The sequence below is a fragment of the Scyliorhinus canicula genome, chromosome 7 (assembly GCF_902713615.1).
Source record: "Scyliorhinus canicula chromosome 7, sScyCan1.1, whole genome shotgun sequence".
Classification (NCBI taxonomy): Eukaryota; Metazoa; Chordata; class Chondrichthyes; order Carcharhiniformes; family Scyliorhinidae; genus Scyliorhinus; species Scyliorhinus canicula.
This window is the reverse complement of record NC_052152.1, coordinates 100,986,219-101,012,582: the sequence shown is the minus strand read 5'-3', so window position 1 is coordinate 101,012,582 and position 26,364 is coordinate 100,986,219. Positions and strand designations below refer to the sequence as shown.

Here is a 26,364-nt window from a genome sequence, read left to right as displayed (position 1 = left end):
AAGGGACACTCCCATGACATTCTTACATATTTGATCTTTCCCAGATGCAAGACCGCTGTCATATCTTCCACCCATGCAGATGCTTTGGGTGGTGCGGGAGATCTCCAGTCAAGTAATATTCGCCTCCTGGATATTAAGGAGGCAAAGGCAAGAATACCTGCCCCCACTCCCGAGTAGAATAACGGAGTCCAAAACATCAAATAATGCAACCAGAGGGCAAGGTTCTAGCTTTATCTGAAATTCTTGGATATTGTTTTGAAAAAGGAAACCCAGTATCCAGCAAGCTTGGGACAAGAACAAAACGCATGCATGTGGTTAGCCAATGTAAATGAACAGCAGTCATACTTGTTCACCACGTCTTGAAAGAATCCACTCATCCTGCCTTTCTCCAATGTGTTCTACGTAGCACTTTGAACTGAATCAAACTCAGTCTGGCACAGGATGAAGTGGAATTCACCCTGTTGATGACCTCTCTCCGCACCACCTCAGTAAGCACCGAGACTAGCTCCCTAACCTATTTCACGTGTACTCTATTCAAAGGGTAGGGTCCGACGATGGAATGAAGTTGTACAGTTCTGAAATTGACCCCTGCCCCCACTACCCATTCTCCAGGTCCTGAACGAGGGGTCCAACCTCGAAGACATGAAGAGGTGGTTATCAGACATCAGGGCAAATGAGGGCAGTAAGAGAAGATTGAAGTGCTGCCAAAACTGTTTCCAAATCCTGAGGGAAGAAATCACCACAGGGCTCGAGGAAAGACCTACAGGGGAGAAGGGCAATTATGGTATGTGGGGAGGAAGCTGTGGCGCAAGACCATGCCTCCATCCTACTCCAGTTCGACCCTGGGTCACTGAGCCATTGCAGGATTTTCTGTATGTTGGCAGCCTTTAATACAGCAGGAGATTCAGGAGAGCCAAGCCTCCTGATTCTCCTCCTCTCTGAAGCAGAGTGTTGCGGAGTCTGGGAGTCTTTCCTGTCCAGATGAACGGCAATATTAATTTGTTGACTGTAATTTAAAAATGCTTTGGACAAAAAAATGGGTGTACATTGAAATAAGAATAGATACCTTGGGAGCACATTGATCTTGACAGTTTGCATAGATCCTGCAAGAGTCAGAGGGGAGACTATTCCACCTCCTGTAGGGATGAGGCTTGAAATGTTCAATTTGTGGAGTAAAGCCCAGTTATGGGCTACGCAGTTCCCCAGATTATAGGAAATTAGAAGGCTAGAGACAAAATGGCAGCAAACCAAGCTGAGCGCCTCTGGCTGACACTCGCTGGAAAGCATTCACTTTTACCCATGTTTCATTTATAACCCGAGAGAGAGCCAAACATTGAGTATCCTCATGATGTTTTCTATTGAAGAGGCTGGATCCTAATATACAAGAGTAGGTCATTGGAGTAGGGCGAGACCCAGTGCTCCTCTCCCCGTATGTTCCTCTCCATCCATCCAATGACCATTGCGTTATTGTCAGAAGTTCAATTGCCAGCACAAAGAGTAGTAGAGAAAGGGGCTAGCCCTGCCTAATGCCCAGCCTAGCAGAAAATATTGTCAGAAGTTCATATTTGTGCAGATGTTGGCTTTCGGATTTGTATATCAGACAAACCCAGGAGGAGAATTTGGGGCCAAATCTACCCAAGATCACAAGAAGGTAGTTCCACTCCACTGTATAAAATGCTTTTTCTGCGTCCAAAGATACTATAACTTTAGGTTCCCGAGCAGCTGGGGGATGTTCAAGAGACGTCAGACATTGGTCGGTACCTTTTAATAAAACCTCTCTGATCTTTCGATTATTAATATAGTTGGGAGACCGGGCTCCATTCAGGAGAACATCTGTGTTCAGGAGTCAAATGGGTCAGTAAGATCCACACTGAGTTCTTGAGCACCAAGATTGTGGCTTGGGCAAGGACTAGGGGTAGTGATCCCCCAGACAGTGAATCATTGAACATGTCCAATTATAACATTTTAGCTGCTCTGAGAACCTCTTATAAAGCTCGGATGGGAAGCTGTCAGGGCTGGGGGATTGTAGTCACCCGATACATTTCTGTATTTCTTCTGGGCTTAAAGATTGTGGATCAATTCTGGGGTAGGCACGGTGAACATGCAACATACAGGAAAATACTTTCCTGTTTGGATGTAGAAACTGCCGCGGGTCGACCCCTCCAATCCGTTCCAGGAAAGAAGTGCTTTGGACATTCCAAATTAGATCAGGGCTTTTGGCATGAAGCGGTCCAATTTAGGGTCCAAGACACTTTTTATTTCCCCTCCTAGGATCATCCAATGTGAGTCAAAGTCGGGAAGGAGGTTATGAAGCTCAGATCGTCCCAATTGGGAGCAGAAACACTAAAAATAACTGTTCTCCAGTGAATCACAGACAATATAACGACCATTGGGTCATGCAGAATTTGGGAGGGAGTAATTTGTATTTTTTAATGGAAATTTAGTATTGCTCTATAATTAAAACCTGAGTGAAAGACTTGCCCCACTAATTGTTGCAAAGCCGTATCTGGTCCTTTACCTCTAGGTGGGTCTCCTGTAGGAACACATCTTAATTTAGACCCCACAAATGTACAAAAACCCTTGCTCGTTTTAATGGTCCATTCACATCCCTCACATTCTGGTTATAAGGCGGAAAGGAGAACCTCCACTGCCTCTCCCACCCAGAGTCAGACATTGCATCTGCAGATCAACAAACAAGGAGCCCTGTTAAGACATGGTGAAGAGATCCCACCAGGGCAGCGGGCCTGGACTGCCCCAAACCACAGACAAATATAGAGTAGTGACAATGTAAACTACTAACTTTAACCTCAGCCCAACAACCCCTAACAAAAATATTAAATAAACAAAACCTGAATTTATTATCCTACTCACATGGTGTTTGCGAGTGGGAGCTGCAGTATACCCACTTTTGTACATTCCCTTCAGTAATCTGCTCTGTAGCTGAGAGATTCTCCATCCAACCTGATATTTAAAATTGAGAAAGCTATTAAGAGCAAAACAATAAACCTATATATAACAGTTCAGAGTGATGATGATGGCACAGTAAGAGAATATATATTATGCACTAGCAGAGAAAACAACCCCAATAATAATGACTTCTTTGTATGAACCAACCATGTAAAAAGTTACTTAATTCCAGAATGTACAGCAATTTTAATCTATAACCAATACAAAGAAAGATGTAAACAGAGATCAGTGTAAGCTTCTTAACCAAAATATTTGCACCGTCTGGGGAGTCAAATTGGTGACCCCTCCTCCTGACAGAAACTTGAAGACAGGCCGATTATAACCCAAACCGGATACCCTTCTTGAGTAGAACAGACTTTGCCCTGTTGATGGCAGCCCTGCACTGAGATCCTGGTATAGCCAAATCGAATGGCCATAACCATTTTACGTTCAGTGCTTTCTGGCCCACTGCAGGATCTGTTCCTTTTTCTTCTGGAACCTTATGATTATTACTCATGGAGGTTCATTTGCACAAGGTCTCAGCGGCAGTGCGCAATGAGCCCAATCTAAATTAGGGGAGAGGGGTAAATACCCCCTCACCCACCATCTTGGACAGCATATGTGCCCCTTGGGCGTGTTGCCCTCCATCCCCTCCAGCAAACCCACAAGGCGGATGGTCTGTCTTCGGGACCTGTTTTCTAGATCACTTACTTTCCATATATTTCTTCAATTCCGTGACCTAAGGCAGGTCTTTTTCTAGCGCTGCAATCTGATCGCTTTGATTGCATTTTATCCTGCCGATTCCAGGGAAGCCTCAGAATCCGAAGAACATTGCTCCCCTCTCTTTTATTTCTGGTTATTTTTGAGCATTTAACTCTGTACAGGACCCACTGATGGTCAGGTCAAACTCCAGAACAGGGAAAACGGCAGACATGGCTTGAGAACTGGGAACATTTATGGAACAGATGGGGGCTGTGGACCCATGGCAGTTCATGCACCCAGGTTTTTCTAGCAAGTATACAAGGTCCCTTCCCTTATAGACTTCTTTGTAGTGGGGAAACGGGTGCTTCCAGAGATAGCAAGACTGGAATTATCTGCAATTGTAATCTCTGACCATGCTCCACGTTACATAGATGTGAGGTTGGAGACCAGCTGTGCCCAACGCCCCACATGGTGTTGGGCATGATCCTTTTGACTGACAAGGTCTTCTTCCAGAAAACATCACAGGTCATAGACTAGTACATTGCTAACAACCGGAATGGGGACGTCTCGCCCTCCATGTTCTGGGAGGCACTGAAGATTAAGATTAGAGGGAAAATTATCACCTATTAAGGCACGCAGAGATGGGGAAGAGAGGGTAGCTGGACAGCAACTGATTGACTCCATTCTGGAGGTCGACAGACGATACCCGAGGCCCCGACCGTAGAGATTCCGGTGGAGAGGAAAAAACTACAAATGGACTTTTACCTGCTATCCACCAAGAAGGCAGTGCACCAACTCCGCCAGGCACTGGGGACCTTCTACGAACACGGAGACGAGGCTAGACGCTTGGTGGCTCATCAGCTGTGAAAGCAGGCAGCCATGAGGGAAATAGCTCAGACAAAAGAGAGCGGAGGCAGACTGGTGGCCAAACCAAAAAAGGTCAATAAAGCATTCAAGGCCGTCTATCGGGGGCTGTACACCTCTGAGCCCCTCAAAGGGGACTCGGGTATGAAACAGTTCCTCGACAGACTGGACATGCCAATCGTTGGGGATGATAGGAGGAGATGATAGAAGCACTAGTAGGACTGGGAGAGGACATGGGGAGCATCAGCTCCATGCAGGAAAGGAAGGTGCCGAGACCTGATGGGTTCCTGGCAGACTTCTACAAGAATTTGCAACGGCACTGGCCCTGCACTTGCAGGAGATTATCACAAACTCGCTAGCAAGGGGCTCTCTGCCTCTAATGCAAGCCACCATGTCGATGAAACCCAAAAAAGACAAAGACCTAATGGAATGCAGATCATACCGACCCATTTCGCTGCTCAGTGTGGATGCGAAAATACCCATAAAAATCCTGGCTAAGCGGCTGGAGAACTGCGTACCAGAGATAGTCACAGAGGACTAGACGGGCTTTGTTAGCAGTAGTCACCAAACGCCAGACGACTGTTGAATGTGATAATGACCCCATCTGGGGAGACAATACCGGAGGTGATGCTCAGCCTGGACGCAGAGAAGGCATTTGAGTTGAGTGAAAGTACCTCATTGAGGTAATAGAGCGGTTTGGGCTAGGGACAGGGTTCACCTCGTGAAACTCGTGTACAACACGCCCAAGGCGAGCATATGGACCAACACCACCAGCTCTGAATATTTCCAGCTGCACAGAGGCACAAGGCAGGGGTGCCTGCAGTTCCTGCTCTTATTCGCTTTGGCAATTGAGCCACTGCGAACGCCCTCAGAATGGCGAGATGCTGGAAGGGAATCTGAAGAGGAGACCAAGAGTGCAGAGCTTCACTATGCGGATGACCTGCTCCTCTACACCTCGGGACCCGCAAAGCAGCATGGAAGGAATCCGTAAGCTCCTGAGAGAGTTTGGAGCTTTCTCGGGCTACAAGCTCAACCTGAGCAAGAGTGAAGTGTTCCCTGTGAAGCCGAGAGGGGCAGAGCTGGAGTGATTACTATTCAAACTAGACCAAAGCAAATTCTGCTACCTGGAGATCCAGATTGCCCATGACTGGATATGGATCCACAAATGGAACCTGATTAGTCTATTGGAGGAAGTAAAAAAGGACCTACAGAGATGGGATACACTCCTGCTCTCTCTGGCAGGGAGGGTGCAGACGATCAAAATGGATGTACTGTCCATATTCCCCTTCCTGTCCAGGTCCATGCTGCTTTGCGGGTCCCGAGGTGTAGAGGAGCAGGTCATCCGCATAGTGAAGCTCTAAATCTAAATCCCCAAAGCCTTTTTCGACATGATAGACAAAATGATCATGCCATTTGTGTGAGGGGATGGGGAAGAACCCCAAAAGTCCCACAAAGAAGAAACATGGCCCCCTCAAACCTACAGTACTACCACTGGGCAGTTACAGTTGAAAGAGTGAGGGATGGGTGAAAGAACGAAACATGGAAATGGGTGAGGATGGAGGAGAGCTCCTGTCCAGGGACGGCCCCCAGGCCCTTGCCACGGCAGCACTCCCATCCCTGCCAACAAAACACTCAACAGGCCCAGTGGTGGTAGCCACCCTCCGAACCTGGAACCAGATGAGGCAGTACATCGATTTGACGAAGATCGCCCCCATCTGCGGCAACCACATGCTCGCACCAGCCATGCTAGATGCCACCTTTAAGAAGTGGCGACAGGACGAGGGGAACACTGAATGACTGTTGGGGAATTTTACACAGAGGACAAACTAGCAACCTTAAAGGAATTGGCAGAGAGACTGCAGCTACCTAACGGGAACAAACTCCGATACCTATAAGTAAAGCACTTTCTAAACTACAGCATACCCATGGACCTGAGACACCATGCTAGAGGAGCTACTAGGGATGGAAATAGGGTGGGGACTCTGGAGCGAAGTACTGAACAGTGCTAACTCCACCTCTTGCGCAAGGCTAAGCCTCATGCAATTGCAGAACGCACCTGACAAGAACCTGAATGAGCAGGTTCTTCCCGGAGGTGGAGTATAAATGTGAAAAGTGCCAGGGGAAAGCACCGCAGATATGTAAATAGAGGACAATTGCCCGTTGTACAATAAGTGACCTAAGAAAATATCCTGCAACAAAGGAAGGGGGTGGTGGGGGACTGGGGGTGGATTGATACCAAGGGAAACTTTTTGGATATTGTACCGATGCACATACCTTTATCTACTGTACAGTTTACAAAATTAAAAACTGCAATTAAAACATTAAAAATATATAGAATTTAAGGGATCCTAAACATCTTTTGTTAGTAGTGCAAAGATTCCCAGCATCTTTCTTGGGTCAGTCACATCTGGGTTTGAACTACCAACTATCTGAGGGGCAAGAATATGACAATGGACTTGCAGTTCATGAAGCCAACTTTGTAAATACAATTACATCAAATATACAGCACAACAACAGGCCCAATCATTCATTGTTGATCTATATGCTCCACTGTGGGGAGCAGGTTTAGCTCACTTGGCCAGATGCTGGTTCGTGCTGCAGAGCAAGGCCAGCAGCGCGTGTTCCAGGTACTGGCTGAGGTTATTCATGAAGCCTGTCTTCTCAACCTTGCCCCTCGCCTGAGGTGTGGTGAGCCTTTGGTCACCTGGCACTATGGTGACTTTGCTTACTATATGTTCCATTGTTGTTTTCCCTTAAATGAATCTGTGCTATTCGACATAACTCTCTGCAATAATTTTTTGAAAATAAATTTAGAGTACCCAGTTCATTTTTTCCAATTAAGGGGCAATTTAGCGTGGCCAATTCACCTATCTTGCACATCTTTGGGTTGTGGGGGTAAAATCCACACAAACATGGGGAGAATGTGCAAACTCCACACGGACAGTGACCCAGAGCTGGGATTAAACCTGGGATCTCGGCACCATGAGGCAGCAGGGCTAACCCACTGCACCACTGTGCTGGCAGTCTCTGCAATAATAAGTACCTAATTCTTTCAGTTCTGGATAAAATTGCTTCCGAACTTTCTCTTTGAATTCGCTGTGCCTATCGTATATTGATAGTCTCTGGTTTTGCCCTTCCCCAATAGTACTCTATTCATTTTCATAAATTTAAAGAAAAGATACCCAAGGCATGTTCATCTGTTCCTGATGGATGTAATTTTAAAGTTCTGATTCATGTGGAGAGTAAATTTGCTTTAGGTTGCATTTGATTGGAGTGATTGTTAATTACTTTGAGAGAGCCCTTGGGCTGGATTCTCCAATTTGGAGACTATATCCAGACGCCAGCATGGGAACGTTGCCATTTTACAACCGGCAAATCGGTGCAAAACGGCCACCGATCCTCATCTGGTGGTGGGTGAGCAGGCATGCCGTATAGAGCACCAGGCTCTAGCTGCCACACGGCCGGACAATTTCCAGGTCCGTGGTCGTGCCGTGCAACATGGCGCGAACCGCGCGCGGACCCAGCCTGTCAAATAGTGCCCCCCTTTGGCTCGCCATCCGCCCACCAGTACCCCCAGCCCCTATCAAAGGCCTCCCTGCCCGCGGATTTCTGTCCCCCGACTCTGGCGGTGTTGGACTCAGTCCCCAACAGCCACGCCGAGTTCCTGAGAAACAAATAGCATGAGTGACCCACTCCGTCGGGAACCCGGTCGGTCGGGGACGGAGCATCGGGGGGAGGGCATCGGGTAATGTCCTGAGGCCGTCCGTGCGCCTTACTCCTAGAGTGTGCTGTTTTGGAGGGGGCGGAGCATTGCGAAAGCAGCGCCGTCCCCGATTTCGGCGCAACGTGGATTCTCCAGCCAATAGCCGAATGCGATTTTGGCATTGGAGACCGGAGAATCCCAACCCTTATCTTTGTTCTGATGTTGATGAGAATGATCAAGTGGAAGACTAATCACTGCAGAATGCAGTGCACTGAGCACCCATCTCCATTTTATCTTTCCTGTTCAGTAAATCCTAGCATCAGTGAGAGAGGAAAGTTATATTCCCAGCATTGACTTTCCTTATCAGAATCAGCCCTGTCAAGCCTCCATTTCTCCTTGTTTCTCTTTGTTGCCCTAAAACAACTCGCCTAGTGTATTTGAATTAAAATAGCTGTTTCACAATTAATCTTCCTGATTTAACCGTTTCTTCAAATTCAGTGTGGGTTCAGCTAGAGCCAGATGTGTATACCATTGCCACCACCTCACTTGTGTACTTAAAATGCTTTGTGAAGAAAGATTATTTGATGGACGGTGTTCATCTCCCCCGGTTTGTTTGTGAAGATATGGTTTTCCAGCGTTGAAATCCAGACCTTAAAGAAAATGGATTAAATGAGTCATACCAGTTGACAGACTTGCTTAGTAGGAGACTAACTCAACCACAAGTGGAACTGAACTTGGATCTACTGAACCAGCAATCTAAGGGGCAAGATAAAAGTGTATACTTGCTGTTAAGCTGTTGATATTTTTCTTGTGTGTTTTATGTGCTGTTCAATCTCTTGACAGTATTTCCTCTGAGTAAATTACCAATGGTCCTGTAAAGTTTGGATGATGCCATAGTGTAATCACTAGCAATAAATTCCATTATGAACCAATATTATGTTTTCTGTCATACTTTAGAAGTGAAAAATATACAGCTACAATTATTGCCCCTGTAATTCTAAACCGTGGTTGTATCTGGGTAAATATGACCCCACATAATGCTAGAATGAAGTAGGTTGTTTACAGATCTTGTACTGGCCATGAATAAAGAATAAGGTAGATTGCCATGTCATTAAAGTATATTGGCTACTTTTCCCAGCCCCATGACACCCAGAACAATTCTTTTGAAGCGCAATCACTGTTTTAATGTAGAAGTTATCATAGAATTCCTAGGAAAGGTGACAGCCAAGATCCCACAGACAAGGCGACAACGACCAGATAATTTAATTGGGGGCTTAATTATCGAATACCATTAAATATTGACCAAGATATATTTAGAATGAATACACTGAACAAGCCTAGATCAAACTAATACTTCTTGTCAGATTCTTTATTAGAATCTGACATTTAATTCAAAAATGGAAATGTTTTGGCTAATCTAAGACTGGGAACTTCGCTAGTGAATAGGGCTGCACAGGTATGACATGAAGATCACTCCAAAATGTCATTATCGTTTCTATAAACTATGGAACTGTAAATGGAAGGAATTCGGGTTTGGGTTTGACATTGTGACGCCTTATGAGTCATGTCCTCAAATTCCTTTGTTAGCTTCTGAGACATGGCTGTGGTATGGGTTATACACATCGAGATATAACAAATGAGATGGATTATGTACCTTCAAGTGCAGTACATTCTTGTTCTCAATTCTTGGATATTTTCTCGTATATTTGAATGTGGTTTAAACATTGGACTTTAATGGAACTATTCTACCAATTGTCGAAAGGTCACTTGCATTGGATATTGGCAGATTTTGTTTTACTGATGAACAAATTTGCCATGGAAATTTGTCCTTATGATTAAATAGTTGAATCAAATCACTGCTAAATAAAGCTCTTTACGGTTAGCCTTTTATTTTTCTGTGACAATTCCTTCCAGTAGAAGCAGATTGGTAATGTTCATTAGGATAAGCTTTTGATAGAAACTTTTCACTCTCGATTTAAAAAAAAAATGATTGTTAGTATTAAAAACATTACACAACAGCCTGTAATTATTGTTTTCTGTTTCACTTTGTAGCAGGATGGGCAACAATTGGTGGATGAGCCCATGTCAGAAGACGAAGCAGTTCTTCAACCTGTAAGTTGATGTTTTGGAATGTTGATTTGACATATATATTTTTAACATTTAATTGAAAATTGTACTGTACACCTAAACATAGTTTATAAAACAAATAAGTGCCGCCTCTCCAGTAGTTAGCTTTATTGCCGCAATTAATGTTTAAATCTGTAGTTTCAACTTTCTTCAGGTTTCACCAGGTTTCTTCAGATTGCTAAACCACAGTCTGTAGTTCCCAGGTTTGATTGCTAATCTGTGCTGAGTTGGCTGGTCAAGCATAGACTTACAATCGATCCCACCATTTCCAATTTATGGCGAAGAACAATATCATCCAGCATTCCTGTTCCAAATTGTTACTCTGCAACTGATGAAAGTGCATGTGTGAATCATCTGATGAGGACAGCCAGCTTTGACTTGAAGTCCTCTAGTGATAGAATAACTTGCTGTTGGTGCAAATACTAGGGGCTTTTCACAGTAACTTCATTGAAGCCTACTTGTGACAATAAGCTATTGTTGTTGTTGTTGTTATTATTATTATTATTTTAATTTTATGATTATTATTAATATTAGGGAGCCATTTCAGTCCTAATTCCCTGACTTGCATTTTTATCTACTGAGGCTGCTCTGTGAGCCAACCCTCACTAAATTTATCTTGTGGACTGATCACTTGAGTGAGTCGGATATCAGAATATAAAATTGATATCTTTAAAAGTTACTTTAAACAAAATACTACTCAACATTAGAATTTATAACTCCACAATAGTGGCATACAAATTCTCACTTGGGTGAGCTCCAGTGCTTTGTCAACATAATTTCTCACTTATTGTCATATCCTATTGCAGAGCTTTCCATTACAATTTGGTCAAAGATCATGAGCCCAACAAGTAACTTCCCCTCTCGCTGTCTTTTGTTAATTTTTTTTGACATATTATGTGGGTGTTGTATGAATTGCTGCATGGCATTGTAAACCAGAGCTTTTCAACAATGGGAGCTATTTAAGTATCTTGTAGTAACCAAGTAGCCTGTCCAAAATCATTTGGAAGGAATCCAGCTATGCTGTTTATTGCTTAATTTGTACTGAACTTGATGTTGTCAGACGAGAAGAACACAATTGATAATCTAAATCAGCATAATTCTTTTGTGGAATTCAAGATGCCAACAAAAGTCACAAATGCTAAGTAGGTTGCAGCATGGAGTTTCTATAGCTCAGATCAAATCTAAATTTCTTCCCATAATCTTTTTATGCCTTGTATCACTAGTTATCGTGAGACCGTTCCACATTTTGTTCTAACTGCAGCATGACTTTAAATAACTAATTACTTAAAAATATAGACCCAAGAAGATGCCTCAATCATTCCGTCTATTTCCAAGGTCAGTCTGTTAATCTTTTCAATTGTGATAGACCTGGACATAGACATTAAGTTGTATGTTATGTGCACATCAGACATGGTGGTTTTGGTGGGTGTAACAAGAAACTAGAAAAGGGTGATCAAAACAGTAATAAATATTTTCTTGTATGCAATATGCTTGCATCATATGTTTATATTTGTATGTTAACTGTAGGGTTTTCACATTCTCAGTTCAGTAAACGCTAAATTGACATGTCTTCATTTGTTTGTGGAACTAATGCATTTAAACCTGAGGAAATAATTTTTAATATTCTTCCTGTTCCTAATGCAGAAAATGTGATTGCAGTTATTAAGCTATAAAGGATTTCATCTTGGCTTCTGCCCATTGTGCTTGAAATGAAATGAAATGAAAATCGCTTATTGTCACAAGTAGGCTTCAAATAAAGTTACTGTGAAAAGCCCCTAGTCACCACATTCCGGCTCCAATTCGGGGAGGCTGGTACGGGAATTGAACCGTGCTGCTAGCCTGCCTTGGTCTGCTTTCAAAGCCAGCAATTTAGCCCTGTGCTAAACCAGCCTAATCCTTGCCCCTGCCTTCCTTCCAGCCATACAATCCTCAAAAAACAATATGTTCTCCCATCTATGGCCTTTTGTGCCTTCCCTACTTTCTTTGGCCAACATTGACACTCATGCCTTTAGCTGTTCAGGCCCTAGATTATTGAATTATTTCCCTAATTGTGGCGTTTCTCTCCAAGAAGTCTCTTTGACCAAGATTTTAATTACCTGTCCACTTTGGCTTAGCGTAATTTGTTTGGCCGATCATTCCGCTGTGAAACATCTTGCAATGATTTTCTACATTAATGGTGCTACATAAATACAAGTTGAAAAATTAAGTCCGTATGTATTTCTAGACAGTAACTAGTCACTCTGAAAGTATGCCAGTCATCTTGACACAGCTGAGGACAGCACGGTGGCGCAGTGGGTTAGTCCTACTGCCTCACATCATCGAGGTCCCAGGTTCGATCCTGGCTCTGGGTCACTGTCCGTGTGGAGTTTGCACATTCTCCCTCTGTTTGCGTGGGTTTTGCCCCCACAACCCAACGATGTGCAGGGTAGGTGGATTGGCCACGCTAAATTTCCCCTTAATTGGAAAAAAAAATGAATTGGGTACTCTAAATTTTAAAAAAATCAACCAAAATTTTTTTTTTTAAATCTTGACGCAGCTAGTTATATGTGTATACGTTAAAGATAACAAGCTGGTAAGCACTAGGAGGATAAAAAATAAGATTATTACATGTCCTAGGTTGCTAATGACAGTTTTAACTTCAGTTTCACTTCAGTTTAATAATCTTTATTAGTGTCATAAGTGGGCTTCCATTAACACTGCAATGAAGTTACTGTGAAAATCCCTAGTCACCACACTCCAGCGCCTGTTCGGGTACACCAAAAGAGAATCAGAATGTCCACCTAACAAGCACGTCTTTTGGGACTTGTGGGAGGACTCCGGAGCACCCGGGTCAAATCCATGCAGACATGGGGAGAATTTGCGGACTCCGCACAGACAGTGACCCAAGCTGGGAATCAAACCCGTGTCCCTGGTGTGTCTAATCACTGTGCCGCCCATAAAAATCTCCTTTCTACTTGTGATACTTGGTTGTTTGAATATTGAGCAGAATGCAGTTAGAGACGATTAAAAGATTGTGTTCTTGAATTCTGTTGAAATTCTGGCTATGTTCGTTGCATATTGACATATGCAAATAAAGCTGTTATCTGTCCAAACTTAAGTCGTCATTGTATAGTTTCTGAAATCGTTCTACTTCAACAAGCATAATGGTGAGAAGAAAATCATGAAATCCGACATAAATATGATATGATGTTAGCTGCAGTCCCTTTATGAATTATGGTTATAAGCCATGGTATAAATTTTATCATTCAGTCGCTACAATATATATATTTTCAAAAATAAGAGAATCTAATTATTGTTTTGCAATTTAGAGTGGCAATTCACCTACCCTGCACATCTTTTTGAGCTGTGGGGGTGAGACCCACACAGACATGGGAGAATGTGCAAACCCCACACGGACGGTGACCCAGTGTCGTGAAGCAGTGGTGCTAACCACTGCGCCACCGTGCTGGCCTGGCCACAATATATTTAATTGGATATCTGATCTGTTTCCTTACTGTGGTGCGAACAACTTAAGTGGAAATTTGTTTTAACTCAAGTTATATTATTTTCCTTCCTGGGCCTGAAATTTACAGCTCACATTGGTAAAACAGATGCTGTTTTATTCTTGTACATTATTTTAATGCTTTGAAGCATACTTTAAAGCATATTTCAAAACGTTGTTGATCAACTATGCTGGGACTGCTATTGTAGTTGATATTGATCCTTTTTTTCCTCTGACTGCCATCAATGTGATCAGACTGACTTGTGTTGTAGCCTTGGTTGATCTTTTTTTAAAGCGTTTTGTTTTTGTACCCAAGTACCATTTATTGTTTGACTATCGAGATCCTGTCCTCTACACCTCTTTTAAAGCTCGGACATGAACCCTGGTGCTGCTTTGGACTGACCTCTTCATCGACTTGTTTATGGCAGCTGCAATGTGGCTTGCAGTTTGTGGATGTAATTTTGGTGAATTCAAAGATTAAGCATGCCTGTTTGAATAGTGTTTCTGCCATTAAGTGTTCCAATTCTCCAGGCATTCATCCCAAAGCAATTGGCATTTCTGAAAGTGTCTGCCACTCAATGTTGGAATAGTCACGGGTCGCACCGTCTACTGTCCTTGCAGGTAGCGGGTTTAACACCTTAGCTCTAATGCAGGTAGGGAATATAAAGTGAATGGTAGAACCCTCTAGAGTATCGACAGTCAGAGAGATCTAGCTGTTCAGGTCCACAGGTCACTGAAAGAGGCAACACAGGTGGAGAAGGTAGTCAAGAAGGCATACGGCATGCTTGCCTTCATTGGCCGGGCCATTGAATATAAAAATTGGCAAATCATGTTGCAGCTGTATCGAACCTTAGTTAGGCCACACTTGGAGTATAGTGTTCAATTCTGGTCGCCTCGCTATCAGAAGGATGTGGAGGCATGAGAGGGTGCAGAAAAGATTTGCTAGGATGTTGCCTGGCATGGAGGGCATTAGCTATGAGGAGAGGTTGAATAAACTTGGTTTGTTCTCACTGGAACAAAGGAGGTTGACGGATGACCTGATAGAGGTCTACAAAATTGAGGGGCATAGTCAGAGTGGATAGTCAGAGACTTTTCCCAGGGTAGCGGGGTCAATTACTAGGGGGCATAGGTTTAAGGTGTGAGGGACAAGGTTTAGAGGAGATTTACGAGGCAAGTTTTTTATGCAGAGGGTAGTGGGTGCCTGGAACTCGCTGTCAGAGGAGGTAGTGAAAGCAGGGATGGTAGTGATGTTTAAGGGGTGTCTTGACAAATAGGATGGGAATAGAGAGATACAGACCCGGATATGTAGAAGATTTTAGTTTAGACAGGCAGCATGGTCGGCGCAGGGTTGGAGGGCCGAAGGGACTGTTCCCGTGCTGTACTTTTCTTTGTTCTTTTAACTAGAGTCCAAAACAGCCCTTGCAGACTTTTGAGACTGGAGACAACAAGTTGGTAGACTTCACATTCTCATTCACAGCCTGGAAAGGTTGGATTTGGGGAATTCACAAGTATGTGGAAAATGTCTAGTGTTTGTCCAGCATAATAGAAAGTCAAAATATTGTGTATAGTGCAACATTCTAAATTTACTGCTCTTGTAGTTGTTACTACAAATGTTTTCGTGATGCTGTTGTCTTTCTAACTCTCCAAAATGGGCAGATCACATCCTGCTCTTATCATGTATTGATTTATATTTGCAGGAGTAAAATGATCTAATCCGAAGTGGGTAAGAGAGGTTTGCAGAATCAACAAAAAAGCAGGTTGTAGATTGTAGTGTTAACTGGTTGATGATAAGTGGTTGTGCCCAATAGGATTGCATCATATTGATTCCTAAAACTTGAAAGCTTTTTAATATGTTTTAACCGTTATGTCATTGGGCAGTATCATGCATTGCAGCAAAGGAATGTGCTGCCATCTCTCAAAGAGTACTTAATTCTAGTAGAAGGGCCAAATTATACTGGCTGCAGTGTTTACATGGAACCAAATTCCAAAATTCTGTATCTACATTTGGGAAGGGTGGTAGCAGAAAACAAAGAGATAGATAGGATGCAGAGCTGGGCTGAGAAGTGGCAGATGGAGTTTAACCCTGAAAAGTGTGAGGTTGTCCATTTTGGAAGGACAAATATGAATGCAGAATACAGGGTTAACAGTAGGGTGCTTGGCAATGTGGAGGAGCAGAGAGATCTTGGGGTCCATGTTCATAGATCTTTGAAAGCTGCCACTCAAGTGGATAGAGCTGTGGAGAAGGCCTATGGTGTGCTAGCGTTCATTAGCAGAGGGATTGAATTTAAGAGCAGTGAGGTGTTGATGCAGCTGTACAAAACCTTGGTAAGGCCACATTTGGAGTACTGTGTGCAGTTCTGGTCGCCTCATTTTAGGATGGATGTGGAAGCTTTGGAAAAGGTGCAAAGGAAATTTACCAGGATGTTGCCTGGAATAGAGAGTAGGTCTTACGAGGAAAGGTTGAGGATGCTTGGCCTTTTCTCATTAGAACGGAGAAGGCTGAGGGGTGACTTGATAGAGGTTTATAAGATGATCAGGGGAATAGATAGAGTAGACAGTCAGAGACTTTTTCCCCGGGTGGAACAAACCATTTCAAGGGGACATAAATTCAAGGTGAATGTTGGAAGATATAGGGGGGATGTCAGAGGTAGGTTCTTTACCCAGAGAGTAGTGGGGGCGTGGAATGCACTGCCTCTGGAAGTAGTTGAGTCGAAACATTAGGGACCTTCAAGCGGCTACTGAATAGGTACATAGTAGAATGATGGCATGTAGATTAATTTGTTCTTAAGGGCAGCACAGGAACATTGTGGATGGCACAGTTGCTTCGCAGCTCCGGGGTCCTGGGTTCGATTCCAGCTTGGGTCGCTGTCTGTGCGGAGTCTGCACGTCCTCCCCGTGTGTGCGTGGGTTTCCTCCGGGTGCTCCGGTTTCCTCCCGCGGTCCGGGGATGTGCAGGTTGGGTGGATTGGCCGTGATGGATTGCCCTTGGTGTCCAAAATTGCCCTTGGTGTTGGGTGGGGTTACTGGGTTGTGGGGATGGGGTGGAGGTGTTGACCGTGGGTAGGGTGCTCTTTCCGGGAGCCGGTGCACCCTCGATGAGCCGGGTGACCTCCTTCTGCACTGTACATTCTATGATTAATCTAGGACAAAGGTTTGGCACAACATTGTGGGCCGAAGGGCCTGTTCTGTGCTGTATTTTTCTATGTTCTAAAACTGGTCGTCACAGTTGTTTCCATTATAAGACATAGGAGCAGAATTAGGCCATTCGGCCCTCCGTGTCTGTTCCGCCATTCAAGCATGGCTAATTATTTTCTCATTCCCATTCTCCTGCCTTCTCCCCATAACCCATGATCCCCTTGTCAAATAAGAACCTATCTATCTCTGTCTTAAAGATACTCAGTGACTTGGCCTCCATAGTCTTCTGCGGCAAAGAGTTCCACAGATTCACCACCTCAGGCTGAAAAAATTCCTCCTCATCTCCGTTTTAAAAGATCGTCCCTTTAGTCTTGGGCTGTGCTCTCGGTTTCTAGTTTCACTAACTAGTGGAAACACCCTCTCCATGTTCACTCTAGGCCTCCCCGTATTCTGTAAGTTTCAATGAGATCTCCCTCTCATCGTTCGAAACTCCATTAAGTACAGAATCAAGAGTCCTCAACTGCTTCTCGTATGAGATGAGAATGTTCAGTGAGTCTTCTATTAAAACAAACACTATAATTGTCTTGCATTTTGTTATTGGGATGATGAATCAGGGCTTTATTTTACCTTTCAAGCCCTGAGAGAACAATTTCTTGTGGCACTGGTTGTCTTCGGAGTGCCATTTATCTCAACAAATCAGTTTGGCATATTCTGAAAAATGATTTTGTAAATTAGTGTGCAAAAATCATGCATTGCGCTGCCACCTTAAGGCCAATCCAACCAGCAACATGTAACTGTTGTGTCATTGGGCAGTATCATGCATTGCACCAAAAGAATGTGCTGCCATCTCTCAAAGAGTACTTAATTCTAGTAGAAAGGCCAAATTATACTGGCTGCAGTGTTTACATGGAACCAAATTCCAAAATCCTGTATCTACATTTGGGAAGGGTGGTAGCAAAAAACAAAAAATGGCATCTTGAGAGAAGAGCACATCTGCAGTCTCAAGCAACTATTTTATAGCTGTGATGAGAATTTCTTTTCACATTAGGTTGTGTATTTATCATCCTGCTGTACCCTGCAATAACTTGCAGCAAATTTACAAATCTCAAATAATTTCACATTAAACCCAGGTTGAATAGTCCTTATGCAAAATTAGTAGTGCAAAGTTAATAAAGGGATAAATTCTCCCTCTGATAGGAGAACGCACCAGGAATACAGGATTTTGGAATTTGAGAGATGGCAGCACATTCCTTTGCTGCAGGAATCACAAGGTACCTCCTCTTAAATAAACAAAACCTGTTGAATCATCAAATTTAAAATTAATTTGACCAAATCTTATAATTGATAGAAGGAGATTTCAATTTAACGTTGACCGATCTTTTTAATCAAAATAGTAATTTCCTGTGTCACCAGCACTTGGGTTCCCTCTTTTCTATACACAGTTTTTGAATGAGATTGTTGACAGGCCTGGGAAATTCTGGGCCACGGTTTTTCGGACAATGGGGTTTCCCATCCTGTTATCTGAGGAGTTGGCGGGGGAGGCAGCAAAGTGTGGCAATGGTTAGCACCGCGTTGAGGACCCGGGTTCAATCACGGCCCCGGATCACTGTCCATGTGGAATGTGCACATTCGCCCCCTGTCTGCGTGGGTCTTGCCCCCACAACCCAAAAAGATGTGCAGTGTAGGTGACTTGGGCACACTAAATTTCCCCTTAATTGGGGGAAAAAAAGAATTGGGTACTCTAAATTTAAAAACATAAATAAATCTGCGGAGTTGGTGGGCACTGTCTTCTACAGCCAATGGTATTTGGCTGGAGGCGGCACTTTTTTTTCCTAAAAATTTAGTGTACCCAATCATTTTTCCAATTAAGGGCCAATTTAGAGTCGCCAATCCACCTAGCTTGCACATCTTTGGGTTGTGGGGGCGAAACCCATGCAAACACGGGGAAAATGTGCAAAACGCCACACGGACGGTGATCCAGAGCCGGGATCGAACCTGGGACTTCAGCGTCGTGAGGCCACAGTGCTAACCCACTGCGCCACCGTGCTGCCCTAGGAGGCGGCACGTCTGACCTTCACTTGGAAGGAAGTTCTGCCTTGTTGCCTTTTTTACCTACTATAAATAAGGCCGTCGGTAAGGTTGCCCTTCTTTCTTTGGATATCGATATTATATTGCTCAGAGTCACCAGGTATCAAATGATACCACCACAAGGTTCAACCGGATATCGATCAAAGAGCCAAACATCAGTTAGTTAGTTCAAGATCAAGGGTACTTTATTTACACACACAGTTAATCATGCAACATAAACATTACTAGTTAAACTACACCTATCAACTATGACAACCTGTATTTAACTTCAAGCACCCGGCTTAGGTCAGAGGAACAGTGGTCGTTGTTCGAATCTGGGTCTATCGGGTCTGTAGAAGTAACTGCTGCTCAGCTGGGCTCATCCATCTGGTAGCGGGCGTTGAACTTGAACTTGCTTCTGGTGGTGCTGCAATTGGAAGTAGATGTTGCCGGAGTGCCAGGTCCAAGAGAGGCTGAACACATATATACATTCAGGCTCTCAGCCTGCCTGAACCTTGCATTGTCCATTTTTCCCATTATGCTTTGCGACCGTCCATGTTCCTTAATGTAAGTGGCCATCCCAGATGGCTACACCCTCAGCTGATTGCCTAATGGATCTCTGTCCCTACAGCTCCACAGAAGCTGCAGTAGAGAGCCTTTGTCCAGGACAAGTTAAATTTTGGGTGTCTCTGGGTGGAGTGGGGAGGTGAGGCCCTGTGGTATGGCAGTGTTGAAGAGACCAGGAGAGGAATGGAGGACCTGCATAGGCCAGTCCTTTTTGGGGGAGGGAAGGAAAATACCATTTAAGGGCATCAATTGAGGCAAGGGTAGGCAGGCTAGCCTGGGCCTTGCCCGTCCCAGCATAAAATTACTCAGAAGTCGGGATGGGCAGCAGTCCGGTGGGAAGACCATCCATCGGAACCATCCCGCCAACAAACACATCGGCTGGGGAAAGTAAAATTCTGGTCCTGGTCTTTATGGGTTAGTAGTGTCTCTAGTTTCAACTGCAGAATTGTTCCAAAACAAACCTTAATTTATGATGGTGACACAGATGTTTGTATCTTTGGTACTGAAGCTAATGCATTTTCCATGACCTTTCCCATGTTATCTTTAAAAGTGTTCTACTGAGCTTCTCATAAATTACATCAAAGGATGCCATAGATCATGCTGACAATAAATAAAGCCTAACACTTTAAATTGAGATCCAAGTTTGCCCAGATATTCACTTACTGTCAATTAGAAAACAGATAAACAGGCATAACCAATTAAGTGAAAACCAAGCTAAGTGTAGTTTTGCATTTCATTCACAGTGCTTGGAAATTGAAAAGTGTCTCAAGTTCAAAAAACTGGTATCGATCAAGTTTAAAAATATTAAATCTGTTTATTGACATGAATAGTCAGTAATTTTTTTCAAGAATTTAAAAAAATAATAATAATTTGAGTATATATTTGCAAAACCGGAGGTTTTAAAAGTTATGTATTTTGCAACAACATTAAACTTGTATTTTAATTGTCTTGATTTTTGTCTGGAAGCCTATTTATATGAGAAGCCTCACTTGTGTTGGCCCTCAATGCTACATTGGTGTCAAGAGTTCTGGGCCATTTTTCCGTTTCCAGTATGAGACTGCCCATTTGTGACTTTAGTTGTGTGGAATTGGCTTTTTTTTTTAAAGGTACGCTAGAATAATTTTGTTTTGCATGCCTGATATAACTGCAAGTGGGCTTCTCAGTTCAATTTTTTTAAAGGTTCATACTGTTTTGTTTTCTGATGTCATTGATTTCCCAAGATTGGTTTAGTTTAAGATCTCCAGAAAAGGTTGCTATAACAGCACTGGTGTGGAAGCTGTTACAACTAACCAATCCTATTGAGAATGCAAGCTTAGATCAGTGATCCTTGATAACAAATGTTCTTGGTAATGTGCTTTCCTGTTCCACCCATCTCAAGTGCACTAAATTGTGTGCCTAAGATGATGAGTGGTTGTACCACTCCCTTACTATCTGCTAACGTAGGCTTAAAACCTTTTAAAGCTAGTGAAAGACAGTGTTTTGAGCTCCTGTACCACTGAGAAATAGAAATAAATGATACATCAAGGAACAATGTAGTATTGAAAGCTCTCAGTTCTTTATCTCTGTTCTTTCTATATACTTCACACTAGTCTTTGTTTTATCAATTAAAATCTTTTAGACTTCCAGTGGTGACATGTAGGAGGAGGTCGCAAGAGTCCTGGGTTTTTGTTCTCTTTCTCTCCCCCCCCCCCCCCCCCCCGTTTTTTTTTTTGGGGGGGGGGGGGGGGAGAAAGAATCTTCAGAAAATTTGTTCCACCTGAAACTTGGTTGGCAAAGAATGTTTAAGTTCCAGTGAAAAAATATTGGGAATAAGGATTCGAACGCGTGTCCGCCAGCAGAATCGAGCACAACGAAAGATGCGTTGGCAGGGAAGATGGTGGCGGAGACAGGTTTGCCGGGTGGGGCTGCCTTTATAATGGCAGAGACACTGGTGGAGATGATGGCGGCGGAATTTGAACAACAGTTCAATAAGCATTTTGAGAGGCATGGAAGGGAGATGCTGTCATCGCTTGAGCAGTCAGTGGAAGGTCTGCTGGCCCCCATCAGGGAGTCACTTTGAAGAACATCGGAGGCGGTGTGGGGGCTGGGTGAGGTGTTGAGGGGGGTGGAGGAGGCACTGTTGAGGCACAGTGACCAGCTTACCTTGCTGGAAATTGAACTGGCCATGGTGGAGGATCTTGAGACAAGGTTGCGGGGACAGAATTTGAGGACCATTTGTTTGAGATGGTGGAAGAGATGGAGACATTCGTAAAGGCAAACTGGATGACAGATGGACTGGGATTGGCTTGAGTATGATGGAAGAGAGACTTTGTTGCTGTTGGGGAGGGGGAGGTTTTGATATGTTTTTTTCTGTTAGTCTAGGTGCATTGATACCCACTAAGTCTGTTTAGGCAGGCATGAATGGTGGGGGGTGGGCAATCGCTGGAAATGAGGTGGTTTCAAGAGGGGGTGGTTGGGAGTTTTCTGGGACCGGGGAGAGGCAGTGAGTTGACGGTGACGGGGGTTGAGGGATGGGTCCATCCATTGGTTGGGGCCCGGTGCCATCTTGTGTGGGCTTTGGTTGTGGAATTTGTGGGGTGGTCGTTCCTTGGTGAGAGAGCTCTCCCAACCAGGCTGACTTGGTATGTCTGAAGATTGGGAGGCCTGGTGAAAGATGCAAGAGTTTTTGCACATTTAAAAAATCTGAGGCCCAATGTGGTGCGGTTTCAGGAAATGCACCACAGGCATGGGCACTAATCACCATGGTGATTTTTGCACCTGGGAGGTATTTTGGATCAATTTTTAAAAATGTATATTTTATTCCAAACACCAGCACTATCATGAATTTTACATCCACTCATAGCAGTGTATACAGTTTGGATTTAGATTTATTGTCAAGTGTACTGAGGTACAGTGAAAAGTAATGTTCTGCATACAGTCCAGGCAGATCATTCCATGTATGAAAAACATAGGACATGCGATAAATACACAATGTGAATACATAGACATAGACAGTGGGTGAAGTATATGGAATATAGTGCTACAACGGTGGAGAAGATGTGAAGAGGGTCATTCAGGAGTCTGACAACAGCGAGGGAGAAGCTGTTTTTGAACATTAGTGCCTGTTCTCAGTCTTTTGTATTTCCTGCCCAATGGAAAAGAGAATAACCCAGGTGGGAGGGCTCTTTGATTATGCTGCCTGCTTTCCTTAGGCAGCAGAAGATGTAGACAGGATGCTTTCTGTGGTGCACCTGTAAAAATTGGTAAGAGCCAATCTGGACATGCCAAATTTCCTTAGTTTCCTGAGGAAGTATAGGTGCTGTTATGCTTTTAGTCACTGTGGTTGGACCAAGTTGTTGCACCAAGAAAGAGGTTCTCTATCTCAAATGTTTTCCGGTCACTGTGGGGTAGGGGTTAACTTGGGGGTACTGCTGTTTCATTTGATGAGCTCTCGTTTAGATACTCTGGGGTGCAGATGGCTTAGTATTGAGTGCGGCTCTGGAAATTAATTTAGTGAGCAAGGTTAAGGCGAATTTATAGAGGTGGGACAGTCTGCCTCTGTCTCTTGATGGGCGAGTGCAAGTGGTGAAGATGATCTTTTTGCCAAAGGCATTTTTTCCCCGGACTGGATAGTTTGATCTTGTCATTTTATACAGGAGAGTACGATGGCAAGGATTTGGAAAAGCTTGTTCAATTTGCAATTTTTTTTCAAATTATGAAGATGGTAATGCCAATTCTTGGGAAAATATTTTCAGGCAGTTTAATAATTGAATAAGTCTTCTTTCTGAATTAATTTGGGTTAAAATGTGGAATGTATAAGTTCCTAAAAGGGCTTTTAGAACATACAGTGCAGAAGGAGGCCATTCGGCCCATCATGTCTGCACCAACCCAGTTAAGCCCTCACTTCCACCCTATCCCCGTTGCCCAATAACCCGTCCTAACCTTTTTAGGTCACTAAGGGCAATTTATCATGGCCAATCCACCTAACCTGCACGTCTTTGGACTGTGGGAGGAAATCGGAGCACCCGGAGGAAACCCACACAGACACGGGGAGAACGTGCAGACGTTCACAGACGTCCACTGCACAGACAGTGACCCAGCAGGGAATCGAACCTGGGACCCTGGCGCTGTGAAGCCACAGTGCTAATCACTAGTGCTACCGTGCTGCCCTGATTGCTTATTGCTAGAAATAAATTCTGACTGCTTAAATATGTAGTGTTTAAGATGGCAATCAGAGGGCAGCACGGTGGCCTAGTGGTTAGCACAACCGCCTCACGGCGCTGAGGTCCCAGGTTCGATCCTGGCTCTGGGTCACTGTCCGTGTGAAGTTTGCACATTCTTCCCGTGTCTGCGTGGGTTTTGCCCCCACAACCCAAAAATGTGCAGAGTAGGTTGATTGGCCACGCTAAATTGCCCCTTAATTGGAAAAAATAATTGGGTAATCTAAATTTTTTTAAAAAAGAAGAAAAAATAGATGGCAATCAGGAACAAAGTGATGTTTATCCAAATTCTCAAATGAGTCACGTTTATTCAAAGCTCGGATTGATTTTGTAGCTGATGTTGTTATAGCCTAAACCAACACATCATTTATGCCACCTAGTTGTTTTAAATGACGGTCTAAAGACCCCCTAGCATACCAGAAAATATTTGCAAATATTCTGCCTTTGCTTCCTTGTTACTTTTTAATTTGAACATATTATTAAGCATTTTTTGTTGTGACTATTGCAATTGATAAGCAAATACAATTCCTTCCCTTTGACAAAGCGTCACCTGGACTCAACGTTAGCTCTTTTCTCTCCTTGCAGATGCTGCTAGACCTGCTGAGATTTTCTGTTTTCCAATTCCTTCCATTGTTATTTTTGGTGGATACCTGTTTGATTGCAGAAATTAATTTTATTGTTTATTTTTTAACCCTGCTAATATAAGGTTTGCAGTCCATCCAAAAAAAAAATTACCATGCCCCTTGACAAAACATTGGGGCCGCCCCCCCCCCCCCCCCCCCCCCCCCCCCAACCGTGTTTCTCAGACATGCTGTTCGCTGGATTCTCAATTGGCAGGATTCTCTTTTTCCCACCGCTTGTAAAATGAATTTCCCCTTGAAGCCACTTCATGCTGTCGGGATACCCGTGGATGGTGGTGCACGCTCACGCTGGCAGCAGGAAAAGAGAATCCCAACAACTGGAGAATTTTCGGCCAGTGGTGCACATTTAAAAATTGGTACAAGTCAATGTGGACCTGCCAAATTTCCTTAGTTCCTGAGGATGTATAGGTGCTGTGGTCCCTTCTTAGTCAATGTGGTTGGATCAGGTTGTTGCACCAAGGAAGAGGTTCTCTGTCTCAAATGAGAGAGATCAGCTGAAGAGTCTGATCAATCACTATTCCAAATACAACAGGTTGGCGTTATTAAGTCTCTGGATAATAAGTGATGTGCAACTTGTTAGAATGATAACTGCAAAAGGAGAGCTTCAAGTGAATGTGAACTGTCAGATAGATGCTGGTGCATCATGCACATTTGTGACCTCCTTCGATCTGTGCAAGGTAGCTCAACGTGGCAATCCAAAAATGAAGCACTCTGAAATAAGGCTGAGGCTATATGATGGCATGATACTCAGACCAAGATGATAAATTAATCTGAGAGCCCAATACATTGGCAAGATTGAAGATCTAGAGCTCCAGATCATAAGCTGTAAGCAAAAGCCACTCTTCTGAGCTGGAGCAAGATATGGAGACAGAATGGCAGAAACCATTGCTGGTGGTGGTCAGAATCTAGTGCGATTGCTGGGAGAGCTGGTCAAATGAAGCTGAACAAGAAAAAATTGCAATTGTAGATGCCAGAAGTCAAATATGTAGCTCATGTACTGACAGAAATAGGTCTTCATCTGAATCCTGTGAAGGTGAGTGCTGTAGCCTCCAACAGATATGAAAGCAGTGCAACAATTTGTTGGATTCGTGAGCTGTTTTGCAAAATGTTTGCCTCATTTGTCATTGAAGTGTGAACCATTACGCCAGCTCACTGCTAAGGGTGTGCAGTGGTATTGGGCACAGAACCAAGAAGCAGCACACTAAAATCAAACAACTAGTAACAACGATGTTGGTGTTCAAGTACTGTGATGTCAATGAGGAAGCCACCTTGCATTGTGATGCTGGCAAGACGGGTCTTGGAGCAACCCTAATGCAGCAAGGACAACCAGTTGCATCAACGTTCTGTTCCGATTGAGAGAGAGTACCTGGTTACTGATTTGCGTGTGAACAGTTTCATGAATACCTGCTTGGGAGAGACAAAGTGACCATGTAGTCTGACCACAAGCCACTTCAAAGCATTTTCCTCAAACTGCAACTATCTGTACCAAAGCGTCTTCAAAAAATGTTACGTTAATAGCGATATCATCTGGACGTGACCTATAAGGAAGGGAAACAGATGTACATCACTGACGTGCTGCTGAGTGCAGAACGCTTTGTTCCAGGTTCAATATGAGGTAGCAGCTTAACATGCACTGGAAGTCATAAATCCAGCAGAGATATTGAATCTGACAGACTAATTGAACTATCCAACAAGATGCAACCACATGCGTTCTGGAAGTAGTGCTGAAATGATGGCCTGAGAACACCAAGGGCGCAACTGTGATCACGAGCATATTGGGCATATCAAAATGAATTGACAGCCTAAGGTGGCATCTTGTATAAAGAAAATAATAATTTTGCCTGAGGAGATGAGAGGAGAGCTGCAGAAGCACACACATGCAAGACATCAAGGAATTAAGTAGAGTGAGGAGGACACAAAAACTGCTCTTGT

At 43.7% G+C, this 26,364-nt stretch overlaps 1 protein-coding gene across 3 annotated transcripts in view; it reads left to right on the top strand.

The window, feature by feature from the left end:
• Positions 1-26,364, top strand: part of LOC119969227 (ribosomal protein S6 kinase alpha-3) — a 123,769-nt gene that overhangs the window by 17,037 nt on the left and 80,368 nt on the right. For 2 of the 3 annotated variants that reach the window (XM_038802555.1, XM_038802553.1), the window contains one exon: positions 10,268-10,327. In XM_038802555.1, the coding sequence (XP_038658483.1) occupies positions 10,268-10,327 (60 nt within the window). The remainder of the gene's footprint in view (positions 1-10,267; positions 10,328-26,364) is intronic. The other variant, XM_038802554.1, reaches the window with a different exon arrangement.